Source organism: Microcaecilia unicolor, chromosome 11, assembly GCF_901765095.1.
Source record: "Microcaecilia unicolor chromosome 11, aMicUni1.1, whole genome shotgun sequence".
NCBI classification, from domain to species: domain Eukaryota; kingdom Metazoa; phylum Chordata; class Amphibia; order Gymnophiona; family Siphonopidae; genus Microcaecilia; species Microcaecilia unicolor.
In genome coordinates this window covers 153585896-153606751 of record NC_044041.1, presented here as the reverse complement: position 1 = coordinate 153606751, position 20856 = coordinate 153585896, and the positions used below count along the sequence as shown (strand labels likewise).

Here is a 20856-nt window from a genome sequence, read left to right as displayed (position 1 = left end):
CACTCTCATTTGGCCCCGCTTCCTGAACCCCCCCCCCCCAACATACCCACACAACACACACACACTCTCTCATCTGGCAGCGCTTCCTGAAACCCTATACACACCCTATACACACACACACTCACTCACTCACTCTGTCTCTCATCTGGCAGTGCTTCCTGACACCCCATACACACACACACACACTCACTCTCTCTCTCATCTGGCAGCGCTTCCTGAACCCCCTGCCCTCCCCCCCCCCCCCACACACACACTCACTCTGTCATCTGGCATTGCTTCCTGAACTCTCCCCCCCCCCCCCCCCCCACACACACTCACTCTCTCACTCGCATCTGGTAGCGCTTCCTGAACCCCCCGCACCCCTCTTCTTCCAAGCTGAACCCCCCCCCAACATATCCCCCCACACACACACACACTCTCTCTCTCTCCCCCTCCTCCAGCACACCAATTGCTTGGGTGCAGTGGCTGGAATCTCAGACAGAGAGGAGGGGAGGCCTGACACCAAAGAGAGAGGAAGGGAGGTATCTCTGTCACACACACACTCTCTGTCTCACATACAATGTCTTTCTGACTCACACTCTCACACACTCTGTCTCACACTGTATCACATTTACTCTCTATGTGTCACACAGTCACTCAAACACTCACTCTCACAGAGAATCTGTGTCTCACACACACTCTCTCTCTCTCACACACACACACACACACTCACACTGTGTCTCACATACACACTTGCACACACTCTCATTCTCACACACACACTCTCACAGACACACTCACACTCTCTCTCACACACACACACTCACACTTTCACTCTCTCTCTCTCTCACACACAGTCACTCTCACATACACTCTCCCAAACATACACACTCCGAGGTGAACCTTGCTAGCGCCCGTTTCATTTGTGTCAGAAACGGGCCTTTTTTTACTAGTATCACTATAAAACAGTCTCTCAGTAGAAGTGTAGAGGGCAAAGAGTCACAGAATTCAGAATCTGCATTTAGGTTATGGTGGGGAACAAGGGATAATGCTGGAAATCCGTTCAGATTTATGGTATTGTAATAGGAAGGGAAAATGGACAGATACAGAATGGGCCTAAAGTATTTTATATATTATAGTTTGTAATGTTCAAATGTTGACAAGAGTTAGTGCTCCTGGAAGCAGGAAGAGACCATGCGTTGAAAGGGGGAGCACTGTTGTCTCTAAGGGATGAGACGAGCGTTGAGTGTTTTAACTACTACTTTTCCCTCCTCATTGACTAGATCCTCCATGCAAACATTGTAGTATACAGCTACCACTATCTCCTAGATCCCAAGATTGCTGACCTGGTGTCCAAGGAACTGGCCAGGAAATCTGTTGTGGTCTTCGATGAGGCTCACAACATTGGTGAGTATTGTCTCCCTTCAACTGATATGGTTAAGTGAAGGGCAGGTTAGGGGTTCATCAGCAGAGACTACTAAAGGTTTGGTGCATTTTGTGATCATTGTTCTTAGGGCATAATTGCAGTGAAATTGTATGTGTGTTGATGGGATGGAGTAAAAGCTAATGACATATAATAGAAGCATTGGTATTTCATGACCAAATTATGGAGAATCCCAATATTTTCTGTAGCTCCTGTGATAAGATTTTGTGTTGGTTCAAGACTCCTCTAAGTTATCTCTGCAAGTTGAAATCAGCTGTTTGGTGTTGCATTTCTGTTTGATCCAAGGCCATCACTGTAGTGGTGCTGCTACTGTTGCAGACATTACTAGTTTATACTGATCCAAGGCTGTGTGATGTTGCCACTGCTGTTAGGATGTTTGTTTATTTATTTGATACTTGTATCCCACAATATCCAAATTCAGTTATTCAGTTCTATGTGTCTTACATGAGTAAAAAAAAAACAGTACAAAGTGGTGAATGATAACATATTAGATGAAAACTGTGAAATTACAGAACATAGTTGAAAGGTATAATAAGGGGAATATTCATTGGTTAACATTCGATATAGCTGTCTAGTAGGAATTTATTGAAAGAAGTTGTATTGAAGTAGTAGATGATCTCTTTTTGTGTTGCTCTGATCATTGTTCCCACCCTCACCATTTCCTTGTAGACAATGTCTGCATTGACTCCATGAGTGTAAACATTACACGGCGCACTTTGGACCGCTGTCAGGATAATGTGGAGACACTTCAGAAGACCATACATAGGTCAGTGCCTTGCAGATACTGTCTATGGTTTTTTTCTGAATCACTGCCCCAGCTGATCAGAGGTCATCAGGAACTGTGTAGGCATCTCTGCTCCAGGTCTGAAAATACATCACACTTTAGTACACCAAGTGTTGCATATGACACCACAGCACACTAACTCATTGGTTCTTGCTGCTGATTTAGTCAATACAGGCCATTGGGATCTGGTGTGCATGCTATGTTATCCACAACTCTTGCTAACAAGGCTGCTCCTACATTTTATCACTGTTGACTTCCAGGATCAAGGAGACAGATTCACAGAGACTGAAGGAAGAATATAGGCAATTGGTGGAAGGTCTGAGGGAAGCTAATGTTGCCAGGGAAACAGATGTCTACTTGGCCAATCCTGTATTGCCTGATGAAATTCTTCAAGGTGGGAGAGGGTCCAGGTCTGGTTCATGGAGTTCAGGGTGTGCAAATGAGTCTAGTTTTCAGAATATATGTGTTCTTAGTGCGTGCCTGCCTGCTTCCCTCCCTACGTGCGTCCCTCCCTACCAGCCCCATCTTCTTACTTTCCCTCCTCTTGCTGATCTCCATGAACAGAAGAGCTGAAACCCCTGAGTTTTCAATCTCTCTTTCTCTGTACAGAGGCTGTGCCAGGGAACATTCGGATGGCAGAGCACTTCATGGGGTTTCTGAAACGCTTCTTGGAGTATCTGAAATCACGATTGAGGGTGCATCACATGGTGCAGGAGAGCCCACCATCTTTCCTTAAAGATATCTATGAAAGAGTGTGCATTGAGCGTAAGCCATTACGGTGAGTAACGGGGCATAAGACACAGGGCCTATAGGAAAAGCTGAAGGAGTGCAGAAGACATCTGCTCCATCTTAAAATGGGAACATTTTTGAGTGTTTCCATTAGTAGCTTCCCACAATTCTATTCTCAGCAGGTGGATGGACACACAGTTTTCAGCCTCTGGTTCTGAGTGCTTTGCTCCTGGTCCAGTTCATCAACTGGTCCCCAGTTGAGCATTGTGGGTGGCTTAAGTCTGCAGATTCATATCTGAAGGTCTGTGGTGCTGGTGAATGTACCTCTTCCCTCCCTCCCTCCCATTTCCTGTGGAGCTCTTCTTTTCCAGCAGAACAACTATTTTTTTTTTTTTTTTTTTTTAAGGAAAGAGGTTTGCTGGAGAGTGTGGAACAGAGTATCAGTCCTGAGCCTTTCTCATCTTTGGTAAAACGTCTGGAGACACTAAGCTTGGGGGGACCAGCTAGCATGGTGAGGCCATCTAAAGTTTTTGTTCAGAATCACTTAGAGGCCTGCGAGTTCTTCATGGTGCAGGGCAGGGATCCTGACTGACTGCTTGGGACACGCTGTGCTTGTGACAGTCGGGGTGAATGGTGACTCCCTCGGAGGCAGTTAGCATCCCACAGATGAATCCAGAGACGAGTGGGTTACGTCCCTCTACCAGCAGGTGGAGATAGAGAGAACTTCAGAGGCTTACTATATGTGGACAGGATTGGAGGAGTGGCCTAGTGGTTAGAGCACTGGTCTTTTGCAGTCCAGCGGTGGCTGGTTCAAATCCCACTGCTGATCCTTGTGATCTTGGGCAAGTCACTTAACCCTCCATTGCCTCAGGTACAAACTTAGATTGTGAGCCCTCCTGGGACAGAGAATTATCCAGAGTACCTGAATGTAACGCACCTTGAGCTACTACTGAAAAAGGTGTGAGCAAAATCTAAATAAATAAATGTGCAGCCATCTTAACTTCAGGTTTCTCTCTATCTCAGCAGGTGGATGGACATCTTTTCAGCTCTGGTGCAGTGTTTGCTCCTAACCTGTTCCAGCAGGTTTAGTTGAGCTGGGGGCTTGGCATGGCTTTGCCGGTCAGTTGGGGTACACCTGATGGGGCCAGGTCCCTCCCCCCTCTCATTTCCCACCTTTGTGGGCTTCTTGCTTGTTCTTTTGGCCGCTGTCGGTGACAGGGTGCTGGGCTCGATGGACCCTTGGTCTGTCCCAGCACGGCGATGCTTATGTACTTATGTACTTGTGGGCCTGGGCTTTCTTATGGTTCTGCTTTCTTCTGCCTCTTTTAAAAAAAAAAAAAAAAAAAAAAAGGAGCACCGCTTCAGTGAGATTTTCTCTGCTGACACTATAAGACTGGTCTCTTCAGTCCCCTTCATTGCTGAGGTTGGTAAGGTTGTTATAATGATTTGTCTCTCTGCTGGAACTGTCTGGTTCTTAGTCTGCTGCCACTGCCTGGGTGATTAGTTCTGCGCTGTTTACTCTCTCTCACTTTCCGACAGCCTCGGTTTGTGCTGCTGCTGCTGTGATATGGAGTGCCTTCTTGCGTTTTCTCTCCGGGTCCGGTGGCAGTGGTTTTGTTTTGGCGGGCTTTCTCACACGCTCCATCCGCCATCTTGGACAGCTCCTAACGCAGGGCATTAGGCACTTCACGTTGCTGCTGGGCTCCCTCCGAGCTTCTTCAGTGCCCCACCCGCGTCAGTCTGAAGGATATGAGGCCCGGGAGCCTTTCGGTTTTGCAACGGGATACCGTTCAGGACTGTCGGCTAGGGCTAGCTGGGGGGGGGGGCGGGGTTATTTTGGATTTTTCCTCGCTGCTTTAGTGTTGTCTTACTGAGATGCTGACTTCTAGGGTCCCATTTTTGCCCGGACCACCGTGCGAAGCCTTTCGGCTCCCTTTACTTTGATGTCGCAAGTTAAAAAAAAAAAAAAAAAAACCCTGCGCCCCGAGGGGGCGGTGGCGGCTCTTCTCTTTTGTGTTCAGCTCTTCTTGGCTTCAGCCGCCCTATTCTCCCTGTCCGCTTCCTTGCTGGTGCCCTCTCGGGAGTTGCAGCACTGGGCTCTAGGGTTCCCTCCAGGATCCGTGTCATGCAGTACTCTGGGAATATGGCTGGAGCTGCAGGAATTCGGCTCTGTATTTTCCTCTGGCAGCCCTCAGGGGCTTCCCTCTCTTAGAACTTTCCCACCCTGGCTCCTATGGGTGCCTGTAGAACCTGGGAGAGTTAGCGGGGTGTGCATGCTGGAGGTGTTCTGAGGGCACGCTGTTTGTGACTGGGCCCTGCCTCGGGGCTTTGGTGTTTTTGGACTCTTCTGCAAGGAGTCTTGGTTCCCTAGATTAACCTCCAGGCCTTCCCTTTTTTCTCATAGAGTTCTTTCAGGGAACACCTTTTCCTGTAGGGGACTCTTTCTCCCTGTCTCCTGGGCTTGGCTGGGGCGGATGCTGTTTCTGGCATGCTTGCACTGTTGACCTTCCTTTCTCTCGCTTCTCCTGCCTGGGGGTCTCCAGCTTGGGTAGCCCTCTGCTTTGATGGCACCTGCCTGTTATTTTGTTTTGGCTGGTTGATACGTGGGCATTGCAGGGTAGGCTATGAGCTGTGGCGAGTGTCGTCTTGCCAGCTCAGCTGGGCTGTCTTCTGGCTGGCTCTTGGGCGGAGTGCGGAACCCAGGTTTCAGGTAGCTCATACGCTGGTGGACTGGGTTCTTTATCTTCCATAGCAGTGGTGCTTTCTTCACAGTAGATGAGGCTTCACTTGCTGGTCAGCTCTTTTTCTTGTCTGGGAGTTGGAACCAGGCTCACCTTGCAGAGCCAGTGCAGCCCAATCCTTTTTTTGGTTTCCTGCTGTTCCTCCTGGGGAACTGGGACAGGCGTCGAGGTGGCATTTTTGACTTGGGGGCTCCTTGTACCCCTGTCTTGGTGGGCATGGTTCCCCGGCCTCAGTTCAGGGCAGGTTCCCTTGTGATGGGTGTTGTGTTTCCTATGCCGGGCATGAGATGTGCTTCTAGCCTTACTTCATCTCCAGTGTCGAGCCTTGCTCCGTCTGGGCATCGAGCTTAGCCCTGTTTCAGTGCTTCCAGCCGTGCTCTGCCTCCGTGCATCGAGCTTTTCTCCACCCTCAGGTGTCGAAGCTTGCTCCATTTCAGGGCATTGAGCCTTGCTCTGCCTCTGTGCGTCGAGCCTTGCTCTGTCGCTGTACGTCCAGCCCTGCTCCTTCTCTGTACGCTGATCTGCTCCATCTCCGTGCTTCTGGAATGCTGAGTCTTATCCTGTATGGAGCCTGCTCCTTCTATGCTGATTGAGACTTTCTCCATCTTGGACTGTTGAGGCATTGCTCTGGCTCTGTCCGTCGAGGCGTTTTCCGTTTATAACAGTTGGCCTCCCTTTTAGTTTTGGTATGCCGAAACTGGCTCAGGCTGGTGCCTTGCCCTGCTCTGTTGCTGGTCAGCTAGACTGCCCCAGGCTCTTGGGGTATTGAACCTTCTTCTATCTCTGTGGTTGGGGACTTGGGCCTGGATTTATCTTTGTGCAGCGAGGCGGACCCTGTCTTTCTGCTTTGAGCCTTCCCCATTTCTACGCAGCGAGCCTCGCTCCGGCTTTGTGCATCGAGTGTCGCTCTGCTGCTGCGCGTCGAGTCTTGCTCCGCCTCTGCTTCTTGCACATCAGGCCTTGATCCGTCTCAGGACATTGAGGATTATACCGTGTGTGATGTCCCTTGTCCTGTCTCTTAGCATTGAGCCTTGTCATGTCTCTGGATGTCGGGCCTTCTCATGCTTGGCTCCATCTTTGGGCATCGAGGCTGGTCAGGCCTTTCTCGGTCTATGGGCGTCGAGCATTGCCGGGCCTTGCTCCTTCTCGGGACATTGAGCCTTGTCAAGCCTTGCTCCTTCTCTGGACATCTAGCCTTTTCGAGCCGTGCTCCATCTCTGGACGTCAAGCATTTTCGAGCTGGGTAATAGTTGCTCCAACTCTGGACGTCAAGTCTTGTTGAGCCTTGCTCAGTCTCTGGAAGTTGAACTTTGTCAAGTCTTGCTCTCTTGCTCGACGTTGAGCCTTGTCGAGTCTTTCTCCGTCTCTGGACATCAAGCTTTGTCAAGCCTCGCTCTGTCTGTGGACGTCGAGCTGGGTAGTATGTGCTCCGTCTCTGGACGTCGAGTGTTGTCAAGCTTTGCTCGTTCTCTGGACGTTAAACTTGATCAAGACTTGTTCCGTTGCTTGATGTCAAGCCTTGCTCTATCTCTGGACATCGAGCCTTGTTGAATCTGTCTCTGGACGTCGAGGCTTGGCGAGCTTTGCTCCATCTCTGGACATTGAGCCTTGTTGAACCTCACTCCATCACTGGACATTGAGCCTTTTCCAGCCTTGCTCGGTCTCTGGCCGTGGGGCCTTTTCTCCTTGTCTGGGTATGGGGCTATGCTCCTTGTCTGGGCGTGGGGCCGTACTTTGTCTAGGGATGTGCCACCGTGCTCCGTTTCTGGAAGTCGAGCATTGATCTGATTTATGGCATAGCACCTTGATCTGTTTTGGGGTGTAGAGCTTTGTTCTGTCACGTGCTGTCATGGTTGGTGCTGGCCGACAATCTTGCTGCATCGGGGGTTGATGGGATTTGCTCGGGTACTGGATGTCGGCCTCCTTTCAGTGTTTGGCCTGTAATCTGTCGTGGGAGGTCCCGGGTTTCGCTGTCTCTGGGTGTCAGTCTGGTTTCCCCAGATGTTCGAGCCTTGCTGCTCGTCAGTATTTGCTCCGTTTCTGAATGAGGGTCCTTGTTCGGATCTGGAGAATGTGACTTCCTCCGTCTCTACAGGGTATGCGATGTTCTGTATGGAGTGGCACGTTCGTCCCCTAGCGAGGATGCGCCTTGTTACGATTTCTTGAGGTGGAGCATGTGTGTGTCTCTTTCTTTCTCAGTCTATGGAACGGGCTCGAGAATGCTCTGGGTACTGAGTCTTGTTGTTGGCTTGTTGAGCCTTCTTAGTGCTGGCCAATTTGTCTTTTGGTGCTGCTGTTCTCCCACCCAACTTGGGGACTGCTTTGTTACATCCCACTCGTCTCTGGATTGATCTGTGGGACACTATGGAAGGTAAAATTAGTTCTTACCTGATAATTTTCTTTCCATTAGTCTCAACAGATCAATCCAGCGGCCCGCCCTTGGTTGATCTTGATTGAGTAGTTCTGTCTGCTTCCTAGGAGAACAAGAGGAAATCAGTCTGCTACAGTTTCCCGCTTTGGATATTTCCTTCTCGCAGGATTGGTGGAGGAGGAGCCTACATGGGCTTTATAGAGGCAGGAGAGGGCTTTCAGTTTGAACTTCTTCCTCTGCTTTAGTATTGACAATACTGAAGTTAAGATGGCTGCACATGTCCACATATAGTAAACCTCTGAAGTTCTCTCTATCTCCACCTGCTGGTAGATGGACATAACCCACTCGTGTCTGGATTGATCTGTTGGGACTAATGGAAAGAAAATTATCAGGTAAGAACTAATTTTACCTTCCCACTGTGGGACCTGCTGGCATCGGGGCATTGCAGTGTGTGCAAGCTGGGAATCCCGCAGGACACAGAGGAAACAGTTGGCGGCAGCACATCTTCAGATTTGGCACAGCATCTGAATATGCCTGGGTCTTCGGGCTCTCTGGCAGGGGTGGTGCACAATTTAATGCAGGAGAGTGCAGGAATAGGTGCCATTTTGTCGAGGCTGACTGGCAGTAAGGAGCAGCCTCTGTCTGATCACGCGCAGAGCACAGCCTCAGTCTCTCACAGAGTATTCTGCTGCATCAGGATCTTTGTTTTCTCCGGAGTTTATATTGCTCTTACACCAGGCCTATTTACTGAAGCAGGGACAGTCAGTTGCTGCAAGGATTTTCAGTTTCTCGCCTCTCTAGCTCCTGAGAAATTTCGTTTACACCTCCAGGAGTGGGCAGGTAAGGCTGTCTCTGCTTCTTCCTTCTTAACTGATGTGGTCTTGGTCTGTTTGGAAGACAGCTGTTAAAGGAGCCCATTAGAGGAGGGAGTGCTCCCTCCTGAGAATGGGAATGACCCAAAATTACTGAGGTTGTTTCATAAATAGGAGCTTAGTACTCCTATTTCTGAGGCACTGCTAGTGCTTTCCATTGAGGAGCTGTCTGCTATTGTGTCAGGAGGTCCATCTTTGTCGATCATGATGGAGCTTAGAGGTACTTCTAAGGCCTTCTTGATTTATTCTAACATTTAGGATCTGATTACAGCAGAATGGGTTTCACCAGATGCGGAGCTGAGAGTGGGAAAGGCCATGGCTTGCCTCTACCCATTGGTTTTGAAGGAGAAAGATAAATTGCGGCTTCCCATGGTGGACCCCTGATTATGTGGGTGATTAAAAAGACTACCTTACCAGTGGAAGGCGGCGTTGCCCTAAAAGACGTACAAGATGGAAAGCTAGAAGGTTCGCTGAAACAAGCCTTTGAAGTGGCCTCTTTGGGCCTTTGTTAGCGCCTTTCATGCTGCGCTCCAGAGCCGTTACTCAGCCAGCACTACTCACGCAAAACAATCCTCTCAACTGGTATCTTTAGAAACTCTGACAGGTGGATTAAGCCTTTAAAACAATAACAAAAGAAAAGAGAGCCAAGGAAGCTTCCTGGGGTTAACACATGTTTATTCTTTATCCAGAAATAGGACAAAAAATAAGAAATAGAATAGATACAGATCAGGATAGAAAGAAGAGCATATTATAGAAATTGAAATACAAGGAAAATGGAAACAGGACATTCTTTCAGACTCCCTGGCAGAGAAATATTATATAGGGTTTCTTTTCCCTTTCAAGACAAAAGGAGCACAAGGAGGAGGGATTCTCTCACCCCCTTAATTAGCATCTTACAGTCAGGATCTCCAGTATCAATAAAGAAATACATAGAATATGTTTACATTCTCTTTGAAGATGCAGTTGGTCTCTTGTCCAAATGTTTTGGATATTATATCTCTTCTATTCATCTTTACAGCTTTTCTCACACAAGAATATATTTCTCAGAACCTTTGATCTTTTATCTTAGTATTTCTCCTATGTTCTTATTCTAAAAGTGGAGACAAGAGTTAAACTCTTTCCTTTCAGATGTGATATATTTCTCACCTGATAGCCCAGCCTCTGTCATAACATGTCAGAACATAGTTTCTCTTGTTTTTCAAGGAAATGCATAATAAAGAAAGCTACAAAAAGGCTACAGTTGCCTGGCCCCAGTAGTCTGCTTCTCAGAGAAGTTCAATTGCCTCTCCTTTGTGAGGTACAGCATTGGTCTTTTGTTTTAGACAGAAAGATGTCGTCTGCAAGTGTTATGTGTTATGTCCTCTTATAGTTACCACAAAAAAAGGTCATTCTATCTTGTACTTTGAAGTGGCCTTACCTCAAAGGGCTTCAAAGGACATACGGAAGAATTCTGTCTCCTGAACTCCCTTAGGCCTGACCATATTCATGGTAGATGACGGCAGAGAAAGACCTGCTATGTGTTACTCTATGTGCATACCTGACCTTGATTTGTATCTGCCATTTTCAGGGCACAGACTATAGAAGTCTGCCCAACACTAGCCCCGCCTCCCAACTCATAACCTCTCTACCACCCATCTGGTGTTCATAACCTAGCATGTGCATTAGCTACATAGACAATGCAACAGATGTGCATTCATTCCAGAATTTACAAAAAATGTAAGGATTGTTGGAGGAGGTATAGAGCAGGCCTCCAATTATTTGACCATAGAAAGGCCAGGATTACCAGTGCGGGCATAGTGCATATTAGAGGCTGCCAAGCAGGCAGTGAGGGGGTCTAGGTAACTGGAAAAGAAAGCAGAGTGATTAAGAGATAGCTGAGACTGCCCCGCACCATTAGGAAGAGAGTGCATCAGACAGACAGAAGTATCAGTATTGCCCAGAGCAGGGCCTGAGCCAGTGTTGGTAAGGTAGAAAAGGAAAAGAAGCAAAAGAGAACAAATTAAAGGTAGATCAGAACTGAGCATGTACATGCACAGAACCACTATGACATGACATAGAGTATAAGTAGGGAAAAACATCTGTAGAAAGATAACAAGTTAAATTATCAGTAATGGACTAGGGGGATGGCCAAGTTAGAACTAGGCACAAAGGGTGCACAGCCCATACAATCAGAAAGATGCACAGGACTGGCCAGGCATGGGATCTACAGGTTATTTTTTTTCCAAAAGTACGGTAACAAAAGAAAGCTAGCAAGAGTGAAAGGTAAAGGTGAGGATACCTGGCAGGGGTAGAGGATAATTTGCATTTTTGTTTTCTCACATTAGAGATAATTCAGTAATTTGCAGGCAAACATAATTTTACCAGAAAACCAAAATGTAAAACCAGTGAGTGTCCAGAAATGTGAATGTAGCATGAGGGGCTATGCAAGGGAGGTCCACACAGAAATAAATATAACACAGGGCAAAAGAGGCATGAAAAAGAAATGCAGCTACCAGAAAATAAAACTTCAACTGATTCACAAAATACTGTAGCTTAAGAAATACAAAATCAGGCAAAATAGTACTGAGAAGGAAAAGGGCAGTGGTCATTTGAATGAGTCCATTAAGTCCACAAAGAGCAAATAACATTCTGCAGCAGTAGTGTATAGATGTTCAAAGCGTAAGATCGGTCTGGTGCAGGCTGTGCAGCGTGGAAAGGTAGTAGCAAGCATCAGAGTTCTGATTCTGGACAGCAGAAGGTGTGGACTTTGCAGACTTTCAGTGGACTCTTAAATCAAGGCTAATTCATAGGCGGGATCGGTGGTTTCTCAGGTAGGCGCGATCCGCAAGTTGGTAGGGACAAATTGGCACCAATGGTAATTCTGGCTCTGGGTATTATTGAGAAATAAAGAGACGTCATCAGTATCCTGGGAGACAGATAGAGAAAAAGGTGGGGCAAAGATATCATCCATGTAAAAGGTAGTGTCAGATACAGGTATATTTCAGAGAGGGAGAGACCTTTTCTGTACAGGGTGTGGGAAAGAAAATATTACACCCTGCCTGTGTTCACTAAAACTGTTGCTTAGTGACAGCACAAGTAGTTAATGTGTTTAGTAGGGCATTCAGAAGAGAACACTTTTGTTATATTTCACACACAACCAATATGTATTCAGGAGAGAAACTACTTCTATATACTGATCGTACTATCCACAAAATTAAAAGATCAGAAATGGTCACTTATACTGAATGTATCTGATGGGTCCCACAAAACACACACAAACAGACGAAAGACAAAGTTTGGAGAGGCCATATGTCAAATCTGTCTTGTTGGATTCAGGAGTGGACTTAATCTGCAAGTAAACACAGCATTATACAAAATAAAATTATGTATGGTATCCAAGTGGATACCAAAACAGTTTCTGTGAGCTCATATGTGCACAAATGAATAAAAGCATAGCATAGCCATTCCAGAAATAGAAAAGGTACAATTTTAAATGCTCTTTTTAGAGAATCTTTTACCTCTGCAGCTGGTAAGAGAAGCTCTTTGGAGCGCATTCAAATAAAATTAAAAGACAGAAAATATTTCTTTATAAAAATTATCTGGATGGCATATATGAATGAAACCCTGATTCCATAAAAATAAAAAAAAATCCTAAATTTGTAATTTGAATTCTGAAAGAAAAAAAGACACTCAGAAATTAATTCACAAGGTCACATATCTCCACTGTTCTGGCTATTTCATTCTTAAGACACTCATTCACAGATTCCTTCATACTTTCTCTGAGCAAGCAGGGAAAACCACCATTTCTTCCAACGTTGGTATATGAACAACAGTATGCAGAAATCCCTGTGAACTAGAAATAAAAAAGACAAGCCGCACAAGTCTGATGACTGAGCAACAAATTATTCAATCAGTTCCCCTTAGTTTTTTCTTAAGGTACCCCTTATCTGTGGCTGACACTTAAGAATTTTTAGCAAGCCTATCATGAAACAAACTTTTATCTAGAAACCGTATTCACAAAGGGCAAAGTAACATGGAATTTGTATCAGGTAAACAGCAGATTTGAACACCTACTGAGGCACACTGTTTAACTCTACAGGGGGAACAGAGCAAACCCTGTCCCTGTAGTTAATAAAAGAAACCTTAGTATGGGTCTAATTAGCAGTGTTAATTCACTTCAGTTCACTTTCATTCAGTAAATTGTTTCAGTGAAGAGGAAAAAAGGTAATTTGATCTTGCCAGCATGGCTGAAAGAGGGGCAGGAAATACAGTGGAAGATGCAGGGAGAGAGCAGGAAAGGAAAAGATCATGAATAAAATTAGCCCTTAAATGTCTCTACTGAATTCAGTTAATGGAGAGGATGCATAAACACATAGTTTAGGCAAGCTTAGTAATACTGGGGAGTAGAGATATACATTTCTTTTAATCCTGTCAGTGTCCTATATATTAAGCACAAGTCCTTTTTAGCTGTGTTATTTCCACTAAAGTTCTACCCTCCCCTACACTTTACTTAGACCTGTCAAACAACAAGATGCCTCAAAATACATATGAGCTGCACAAAGGTAAACAGAACAAAGAGGAATCCTTTTACTGCTTCAGTTCAAAGGTGTAACCAATATTTAAACTTCACAAAACAAACTGTTTTCTGTAGTGTTTTTCCTAATATTTAAAAGTTCTCTGCATAAAATGCACAATATGAGACATAATCTCTGCCCAAGACTTATGTTCTATAGCTACTACACCTTCCAGAGCTTTCTGCACTTCTACAGGGAGCCCTTTCTTCAAGATGTGATAAAATAAAACATGGGAATTTCCATAATCCCAAGGCTGGCCTATTTCTAATTGCCACAGATCCTGTAGTGTTTTTACATATTGATGAATATCTTCCCCCGGTGCCATCACCCTGTTAGATACATTACTAAAATTGCGGGTGTTCCTATATCGCTGTCTCAGGGCTTCCCAAAGCTTATTACGCATGGGGCCAAATTCAGTGCCATCACTATCAGTGCTTTGCAATGTCACACCTGGAAACCCTGCCATTCTAAAGATTTCATCTGTATTACCTCCTACCAACCTGGCTTGTAGTGCTTTCACGTCGCCGACAGCTACAGAGTGGCCAGATGTAATCTGTTCAAATTTAGCTATAAAAGCTGAGGCTCCTTTCTCCAGAGGAGGTAAGGACCTGCATACATTTTCTAGGTCCCTAAAGACCATGAGACATACTTTAACACAGTTCTGCCCAAATTATTAGTCCTTAATAAAGGATTCATTGATTTCAGTGAAGCTGGCCTATGTGAGCGATTAGCCTGCTTGACTGCTATCAGTTCCTTATCCTGTGTGTCTGCCTTCTGCTTACCTCGGGTCTTACTTGCAGGTACCTTTATCTGTTTCAATTTAGTACCTCCTGGTCTCTGACTATCAGTCTGTTCTATTTCTACATCCTGCTCTTGCTCTTCCTCACCCTCATCTTCCTTTTCATTTACCTTTATAATTTTTCTAATTTCATTGTCCAATCCTCACCCCTTTACCCACTGTTCTATATATATTCATCCCTCATTAAAGGTCCCTGTAGTCCAGTAAGATTCAGGAATCCACATGCTCTAGTCCACATACTGTCGCCCCCCTGTGTATCGGGATAATTAATAGACACCTGCTTCACTGTTCCTTCAGGGAGGTTGGGGTCACACTGAGCTGTCCCACCTGAAGTTGTGGATACAGGAGCAGTGGGAACCTGCCCTGTCCTATAGATGGCTGTGTGTCTGGCATTGCTTTAGATTGTACTGGTAATTCTTTCTCAGAACTATCCATAGCTGGGGCAGAGGGAATGGGTGCAGTGTAACCAGCAGCAGTAGGCCATATGAGCGGCTGCAGCTGATCTGGATGTTTAGAATCTGTGAGCTGTGCTGCAGACCCTTCCCCTACCAAACACTGCTTGGAGACTACCACATAGGGTGGAGGGGTTTGGGCTACCTGATCATAACCATTTCTTGCCATATTGTCCCATATTCCCCACAGATTTAAATGTCTCTCCCTACTATATTTCTTAGTCTTAGTACATTCTATCCACAATTTCAAAGCTGTTAGAATTTCTTTGTCAAAACTGCCTGACTGAGGCCAATTAATGCTCAGATTTTTAGTTCTATTAACCCATTTTTGGTGGCACTTTAAAATTTCATTTCTATAAGCTGGGACTCCCATAGAGACCTGCTCTAAGGGAGTTTGCATAACTACAACTAAACAGATTCTAGTCTAAAGTCTTAGAATGAAGGGAGAGAGAGAGAGAAAGCACACATAAAAGAATACAAAGACAATCCCCACAATGAAATCAAGTACTTACCACGCTGTCTTCTCACCTCACCTCTGGTTCCCGCCTCCTACACCTTTCAAGTGACAGTGTGGAGCTTGTTCGTGGCAAAAACATGCCTTAAATGGCATCAGCAGTCGGCAACACAAGATGGACCTGGAAGTGGGATTGGCCTACTTGTTGGATGCTATTTATGACATGTTACAGCCCACAGTATGTCTTTAACTGACACTGCACGTTGGCAACTCTGGTTGAGGCATTGGAAAGTGAATGCAGCATCAGTCACATCTAGTTAAATTGCCCTTTCGGGGCAAGTGGCTATTTGAAGAAGATCTCAGTAACTTGGTGAAAGAACTGGGGGAATCTAAGCCACAGCAGTTGCCAGAGGATAAGCCGAAAGCTTCTGGTTGTACATTTTCAGGGTACTCTCGGTCTTGAGACAGCAGACCGTACCAGTCTGGCCATCAGCAATATTGTCAGAAGTCCCGCTTTCAGTCATGCCAATCTTTTTATTTCATGCGGACAGGAAGTCCTCCTCTCAGTCAGCTTAGAGCACCCAATGCCTCCAGAGCTTCACAATCATGCGAGGCTGGTCCACTCTTCTCTTCCTCTGGTGGGAGAACATCTTCAGAAATTTCAGGAGGAGTGGGCCAAAATCATAGCAGATTAGTGGGTTATGGATATTTTTACAGAAGGTTACAAGTTGGAGTTGTCCCACCCAATCACCCCTCTGTTCTTGCACTCTCTTTGTCGAAAGGGAACCAAGGCGGTCGAGGTTCAGGCCACTGTAGATTCCTTGCTGGTGTTCTGGGCCTATTGTACCAGTTCCTCAGTCTGAACAGGTAGAAGGCAGGTACTCTGTCTACTTCATTGTCCCAAAGAAGGAGGGCACCTTTCATCTGATCTTAGATCTCAAAGGTCTAACCTGCTGCCTCTGAGTGTCCCGCTTTCGCATGGAAACACTAAGAGCAGTGATAGGCTTGGTTTAAGCAGAAGAATTTGTCACCGCCATCGATCTCAAGGAGGCTTATTTGCATATACTACTACTACTACAAATCATTTCTATATCGCTACCAGTCGTACGCAGTGCTTCACATATAGCTACCTATATGGTTGCCGCATCAGAGGTTTCTACGTTTTGCAGTGAATGGGCTGTTACTTCTAGTTCAGGGCTTTACCCTTCAGTGTTGCCACAACACCAAGAACATTTACCAAGATTGTGGTAGTGGTGGTGGTGGCCTTCCTTTGATGCTAGGAGTTCCCTGAGTTTCAACGACTGGCTTTGTGTGTCTTCCTATTTGGACAGCATGGCGGCGATGGACAGAGTTTCCATTTTCTGCAGTCATTGGGTTGGGTGATCACTTTTGAGAAGAGCAGACTAACTCCATTTTATTGTAAACCATGACCATCACAGATGCTGGAATCTCTGGGCATTGTATTTGACACAGCATGGGACAGGATCTTCCTTATGGAGCGTGGGAGGTCGAAGCTGGTACAAGAGATTCGCCTTCTCCTCGGTCAAGGCAGACTCAAGATCTTGCACTACATCCAGATTCTGGGATCAATCATGGCAATGATGGTAGTGATACTATGGGCAAGGGCTCATATGCAGCTATTACATGAATCTTTTCTCAACAGCTGTCTCCAGTGTCACAGAAATAAGACCTTTGTTTTGAAGGAGAAAGATAAATTGTGGCTTCCCAGGGTGGACCCCTGATTATTTGGGGACTAAGAAGACTACCTTACCAGTGAAAGGAGGCGTTGTAACACTGGTTGGCAGATGGAGTATGTAGTGGTGGTTGATGTCCAGGAATTTGACTGTCAGAGCTCCCTTTCTGATAACACAATGAGAAGGGGGTGACTGGACGCCAGCAAGTCGGGTTGGGGAGCTCATTATAAGTTCAATCTGGTACAGAGCACTTGGACAGAACAGGAGTCTCGGTGGTCAGTAAATTGCTTGAAGCCCAGGGCAGTGTAGAGTGCCTGGCGTGACTTTGCTCCATTTCTTGTGCGGGCCCCCGTTTGAGTGCTCTTTGACAATGTGACAGCAAGGCGAGACCTGCAGTCTGATGACGGTGGAGGTGGCCTCCCTCATGAGTTTGGCGAAGAAAAAAATCTCTCCGTTTGTCAGCAGCTCACATCACAGAGTTCTTGAATGTGGAGGCAGTCTTTCTCAGCAGTCACTCTTTGGACCTTGGAGACTGGGAACTATCCAGCCAGGGGTTTCAGCTGATAATGGACTGATGGGGTTCTCCGCTTCAGGACTTAATGGCGATGAAAATGGACTGATGGGGTTCTCTGCTTCAGGACTTGATGATGACAAAAAGGAATGCTGAAGTGCCCAAGTTCTTTAGCCATTGGAAAGAACCAGGCTCAATGGGGGTCTATGCCTGGAGTGGAGGAGTAGCCTAGTGGTTAGTGCAGCAGACTTTGATCCTGGGGAATTGGGTTCGATTCCCACTGCATCTCTTTGTCACTCTGGGCAAGTCACTTAACCCTCCATTTCCCCAAGTACAAATAAGTACCTATATATACTATATACTTTGAATGTAGTTGCAAAACCACAGTAAGGCAGTATATCAAGTCCCCTTTCCTTTTCCCTTCCTTTACTGCAGCCCTAGCCAGAGACACATCTACCGTATTTCTTCCCTCCTTGGCCCACATGTTGAAAAGAATCACATTGGACCGGGGTCAAATAATTCTTGTAGCCCCAGATTGTCTTCAGAGGCCATGGTACGTGGCCCTGGTTCAGCTGCTAGATGGGGGTCCTCTCCGTCTTCTGCAGGTACACGGCCTACTGAAGCAAGGTTTGGTGCTCATGGAGTATCTGTGTCCCTTTGGTCTTATGGCTTGGCCATTTAAAGGGCTCAGTTGAGAAGAAAAGGTTATTCTGATGTGGTCATTGCTATTTTGCTTCAGGCATTGAAATCTTGTGCATCCATGGCGTATACGATGGTGTGGAGGACATTTGAGGGCTGGTGTTCTGACTGTGGACTATCTCCCTTCTCTGCTCAGATCGCACACATCCTAGCTTGTCTTCAGAAAGGATTGATGTTAGGTTCTCTAAAGTTCAGGTTGCAGCTTTGGCCTGTTTCAGGGGCCGACTACAGAAGACCTCGTGGTTCACCAGGATACATTCAATTGCAGGAAGCAGGCCGCTTGTGGCCTCCCTTTCGTATGCCGTGTCCAAAGTAGGACCTTAATTCAGTTCTTTGGGCTTTTCAGAAGCCTCTTTTTGTGACACTTTGGAATGCCTCCTTGAAAGATCTTAAACTAAAGACCGTGTTCTTGGCGGCTATTGCGTCAGAATGTACGGTTTCGGAGCTTCAGGCTCTCGTTGGGATCCCTTTTTTTGCTTTTCGAAGGCAGGGGTTTCCCTGCATACATTCCTTCCTTTCTTCCAAAAGCTGTATAAGCATTTTATCTCAACCAATCTGTAAAGTATCCATCCTTTCACAGAGATGCAAAGAGGCTCAGTATTCTTCCTTGAAGCTTCTTAATGTGCATAGAGTCCTCATTAGGTATCTGGAAGTCATGAATGAGTTTCACAAATTGGATAGACTGTTTGTGCTTTTTGGTAATCAGAGGCTTGGCCTAATAGCTTCTAAGCCCACAGTTGCTAGGTGGCTGAAGGAGACTATCACATCAGCTTATTTGCTTGTGGGGAAGCAGGCTCCTCAGGCCTTGCTGACTAGTTGAGACATCTTGAGGGAGACTACCTTAATGTGTCTAGCAGATATTTCCAAGGCAGCAATGTGGTTGATGCTTCATGCCTTTGCCAAACACTACAGGGTGGACATTGCACTGTGCTCAGAAGCCAGTTTAGGGGCTTCGGTCCTCAAGACGGCAGCGCCAGGATCCCACCCACTGTAGGGATTGTTTTTGAACATAGACCACAGGTTCTGGATTAGTAGGAAACTACGTAATGGAAGAAGAAATTAGATCTTGTCTGATAATTTTCTTTTCATTAGTCCTTCCCACTATTCCAGATTTCTGCCCGAGGTATCTGAGATGTTCAGTTGTTGCAGAGTAATGGGTTAAATAACAACAGTCACTTTGCATGGTTCTTCCTGTATATTTCTTGTTCTCTACAAGTTGTCCAGAGATGAAAGGTCCACACGTTTGCTCGTCTGGTTAGTGTTAACTTAGTGAGTTGTTTAAGGTTGTTGTGTTTATTCTGAGTTTCTTCTTAATGCTTGTCTACATAGACATTGAGGAGCTGGACTGAATGCCAAGAGAGATATGTCCCAGCTCAGTTTTCAGTTCTCCAGTCCACCTGCTGGTTGATGGACACAACTATCCCACAGGTTCTGGAACAGTGGGAAAGACTAATGGAAAGAAAATGATCAGGTAAGACTGAATTTCTCCTCCTTAAGTAGGTCTGATTTTTAGGATATCAACAATGAATATGTATGAGAGATTAGCCTGCACTGCTTCCATTGCATGCAGGTTTATGTCATGTATATTCGTTGTACAAATATTAAGTCATTGAATTACACATAAAACTATATTTAAACACTAATATATTAAACTAAGCTAGTTGAACCACAAACCATCTGGTAATGTGAACTGCACTGTTATTTCCTGTATCGTCTTCTGCTGACTGCTCCTGTATAAACCATAAATTGATGATCTCTACCTGTCTTGCTATGCTGCATGAGAGACCTGTGTTATTGTGGATTGAGAACAGTGGTGTGCTGGAAAATTTTTAACAGGATCTCTCTCCGGGTATAGCCAGCCCTGCAATTTAGGGGGTGGGGCTGGGGTGGACTAGAGGGGGCAACACATTCCTCTCTCTCCCCCTCCACCCCATGTGGACATGCTGGGCATACCTTTGCTGGCAGGAAGGCCGAGCCCCACCAACCAAATAAATGGACTACCGCCACTCCCCGCAGTTTCTTTCTGGGTCTGAGCAGCATACCAGGAATTCTCACTCATACTTGCGCGAGAAGTCCTAGCATGCTGCTCAGAGCCAGAAACAAGCAGTGGGGAGCAGCGGCAGCCCATTTAATTTGGCTGGCAGGGATCGGTACTTGGCTGGCTGTCTCCCTTGTTTCTTCCTCCACAATGCAGTATCTGTCTCCCTCGTTGCCCCCCCCCCCCCAGCAGCACTTCTCTCCCGACCCTACTCCTCTTGATGCAGCACCTCTCTCTCTCCCTCCCCCTCTCCATCAGTGCCTAGCTGGCTGTCTTGCTTGGTCCCCCCCCCCCCCCAATTCGGTATCTGTCTCCCTCCCCCTCCTCAAAGCAGTACCTCTGCTCTCTCCTCTCGCACCTCCTTGCCTCTTCCTCATCGTCTTCTGCTGACTGCTCCGATTAATTTTTCTTTAAGTGATGCTGGAACACGTCATCAGGAACAAGCTGCTTCAGCCAATCCCAGGGGCCTTCCTTCAGCCTGTTTCTGCCCCCAAGGGCTGAAGGAAGGCCCCCGGGATTGGCTGAAGCAGCCTGTTCCTACTGACGTGTTCCAGGCAGCACTGGTTAAAAAAAAATGAATCATGGGTTTGTGGCAAAAGAAGAGAGGTTGGGGGAGGGGGAAGGATAAAAAGAGAGAAGTGCTGCATGGGGGATGATGATGCCACCTTTGCTGCCAGGAGGGGGACCCGAGCCCAAATTCTGAAAATAATAACAAACAGCTCTCGCGAGCCAGTGC

At 46.3% G+C, this 20856-nt stretch overlaps 1 protein-coding gene across 4 annotated transcripts in view; it reads left to right on the top strand.

Moving 5' to 3' along the window:
• Positions 1 to 20856, top strand: part of ERCC2 (ERCC excision repair 2, TFIIH core complex helicase subunit) — a 455444-nt gene that overhangs the window by 184713 nt on the left and 249875 nt on the right. For all 4 annotated transcript variants that reach the window (XM_030217434.1, XM_030217436.1, XM_030217435.1 and 1 more), the window contains exons 8-11: positions 1263 to 1386; positions 2093 to 2189; positions 2468 to 2601; positions 2817 to 2985. In XM_030217434.1, coding sequence (XP_030073294.1) covers positions 1263 to 1386; positions 2093 to 2189; positions 2468 to 2601; positions 2817 to 2985 — 524 coding nt within the window. The remainder of the gene's footprint in view (positions 1 to 1262; positions 1387 to 2092; positions 2190 to 2467; positions 2602 to 2816; positions 2986 to 20856) is intronic.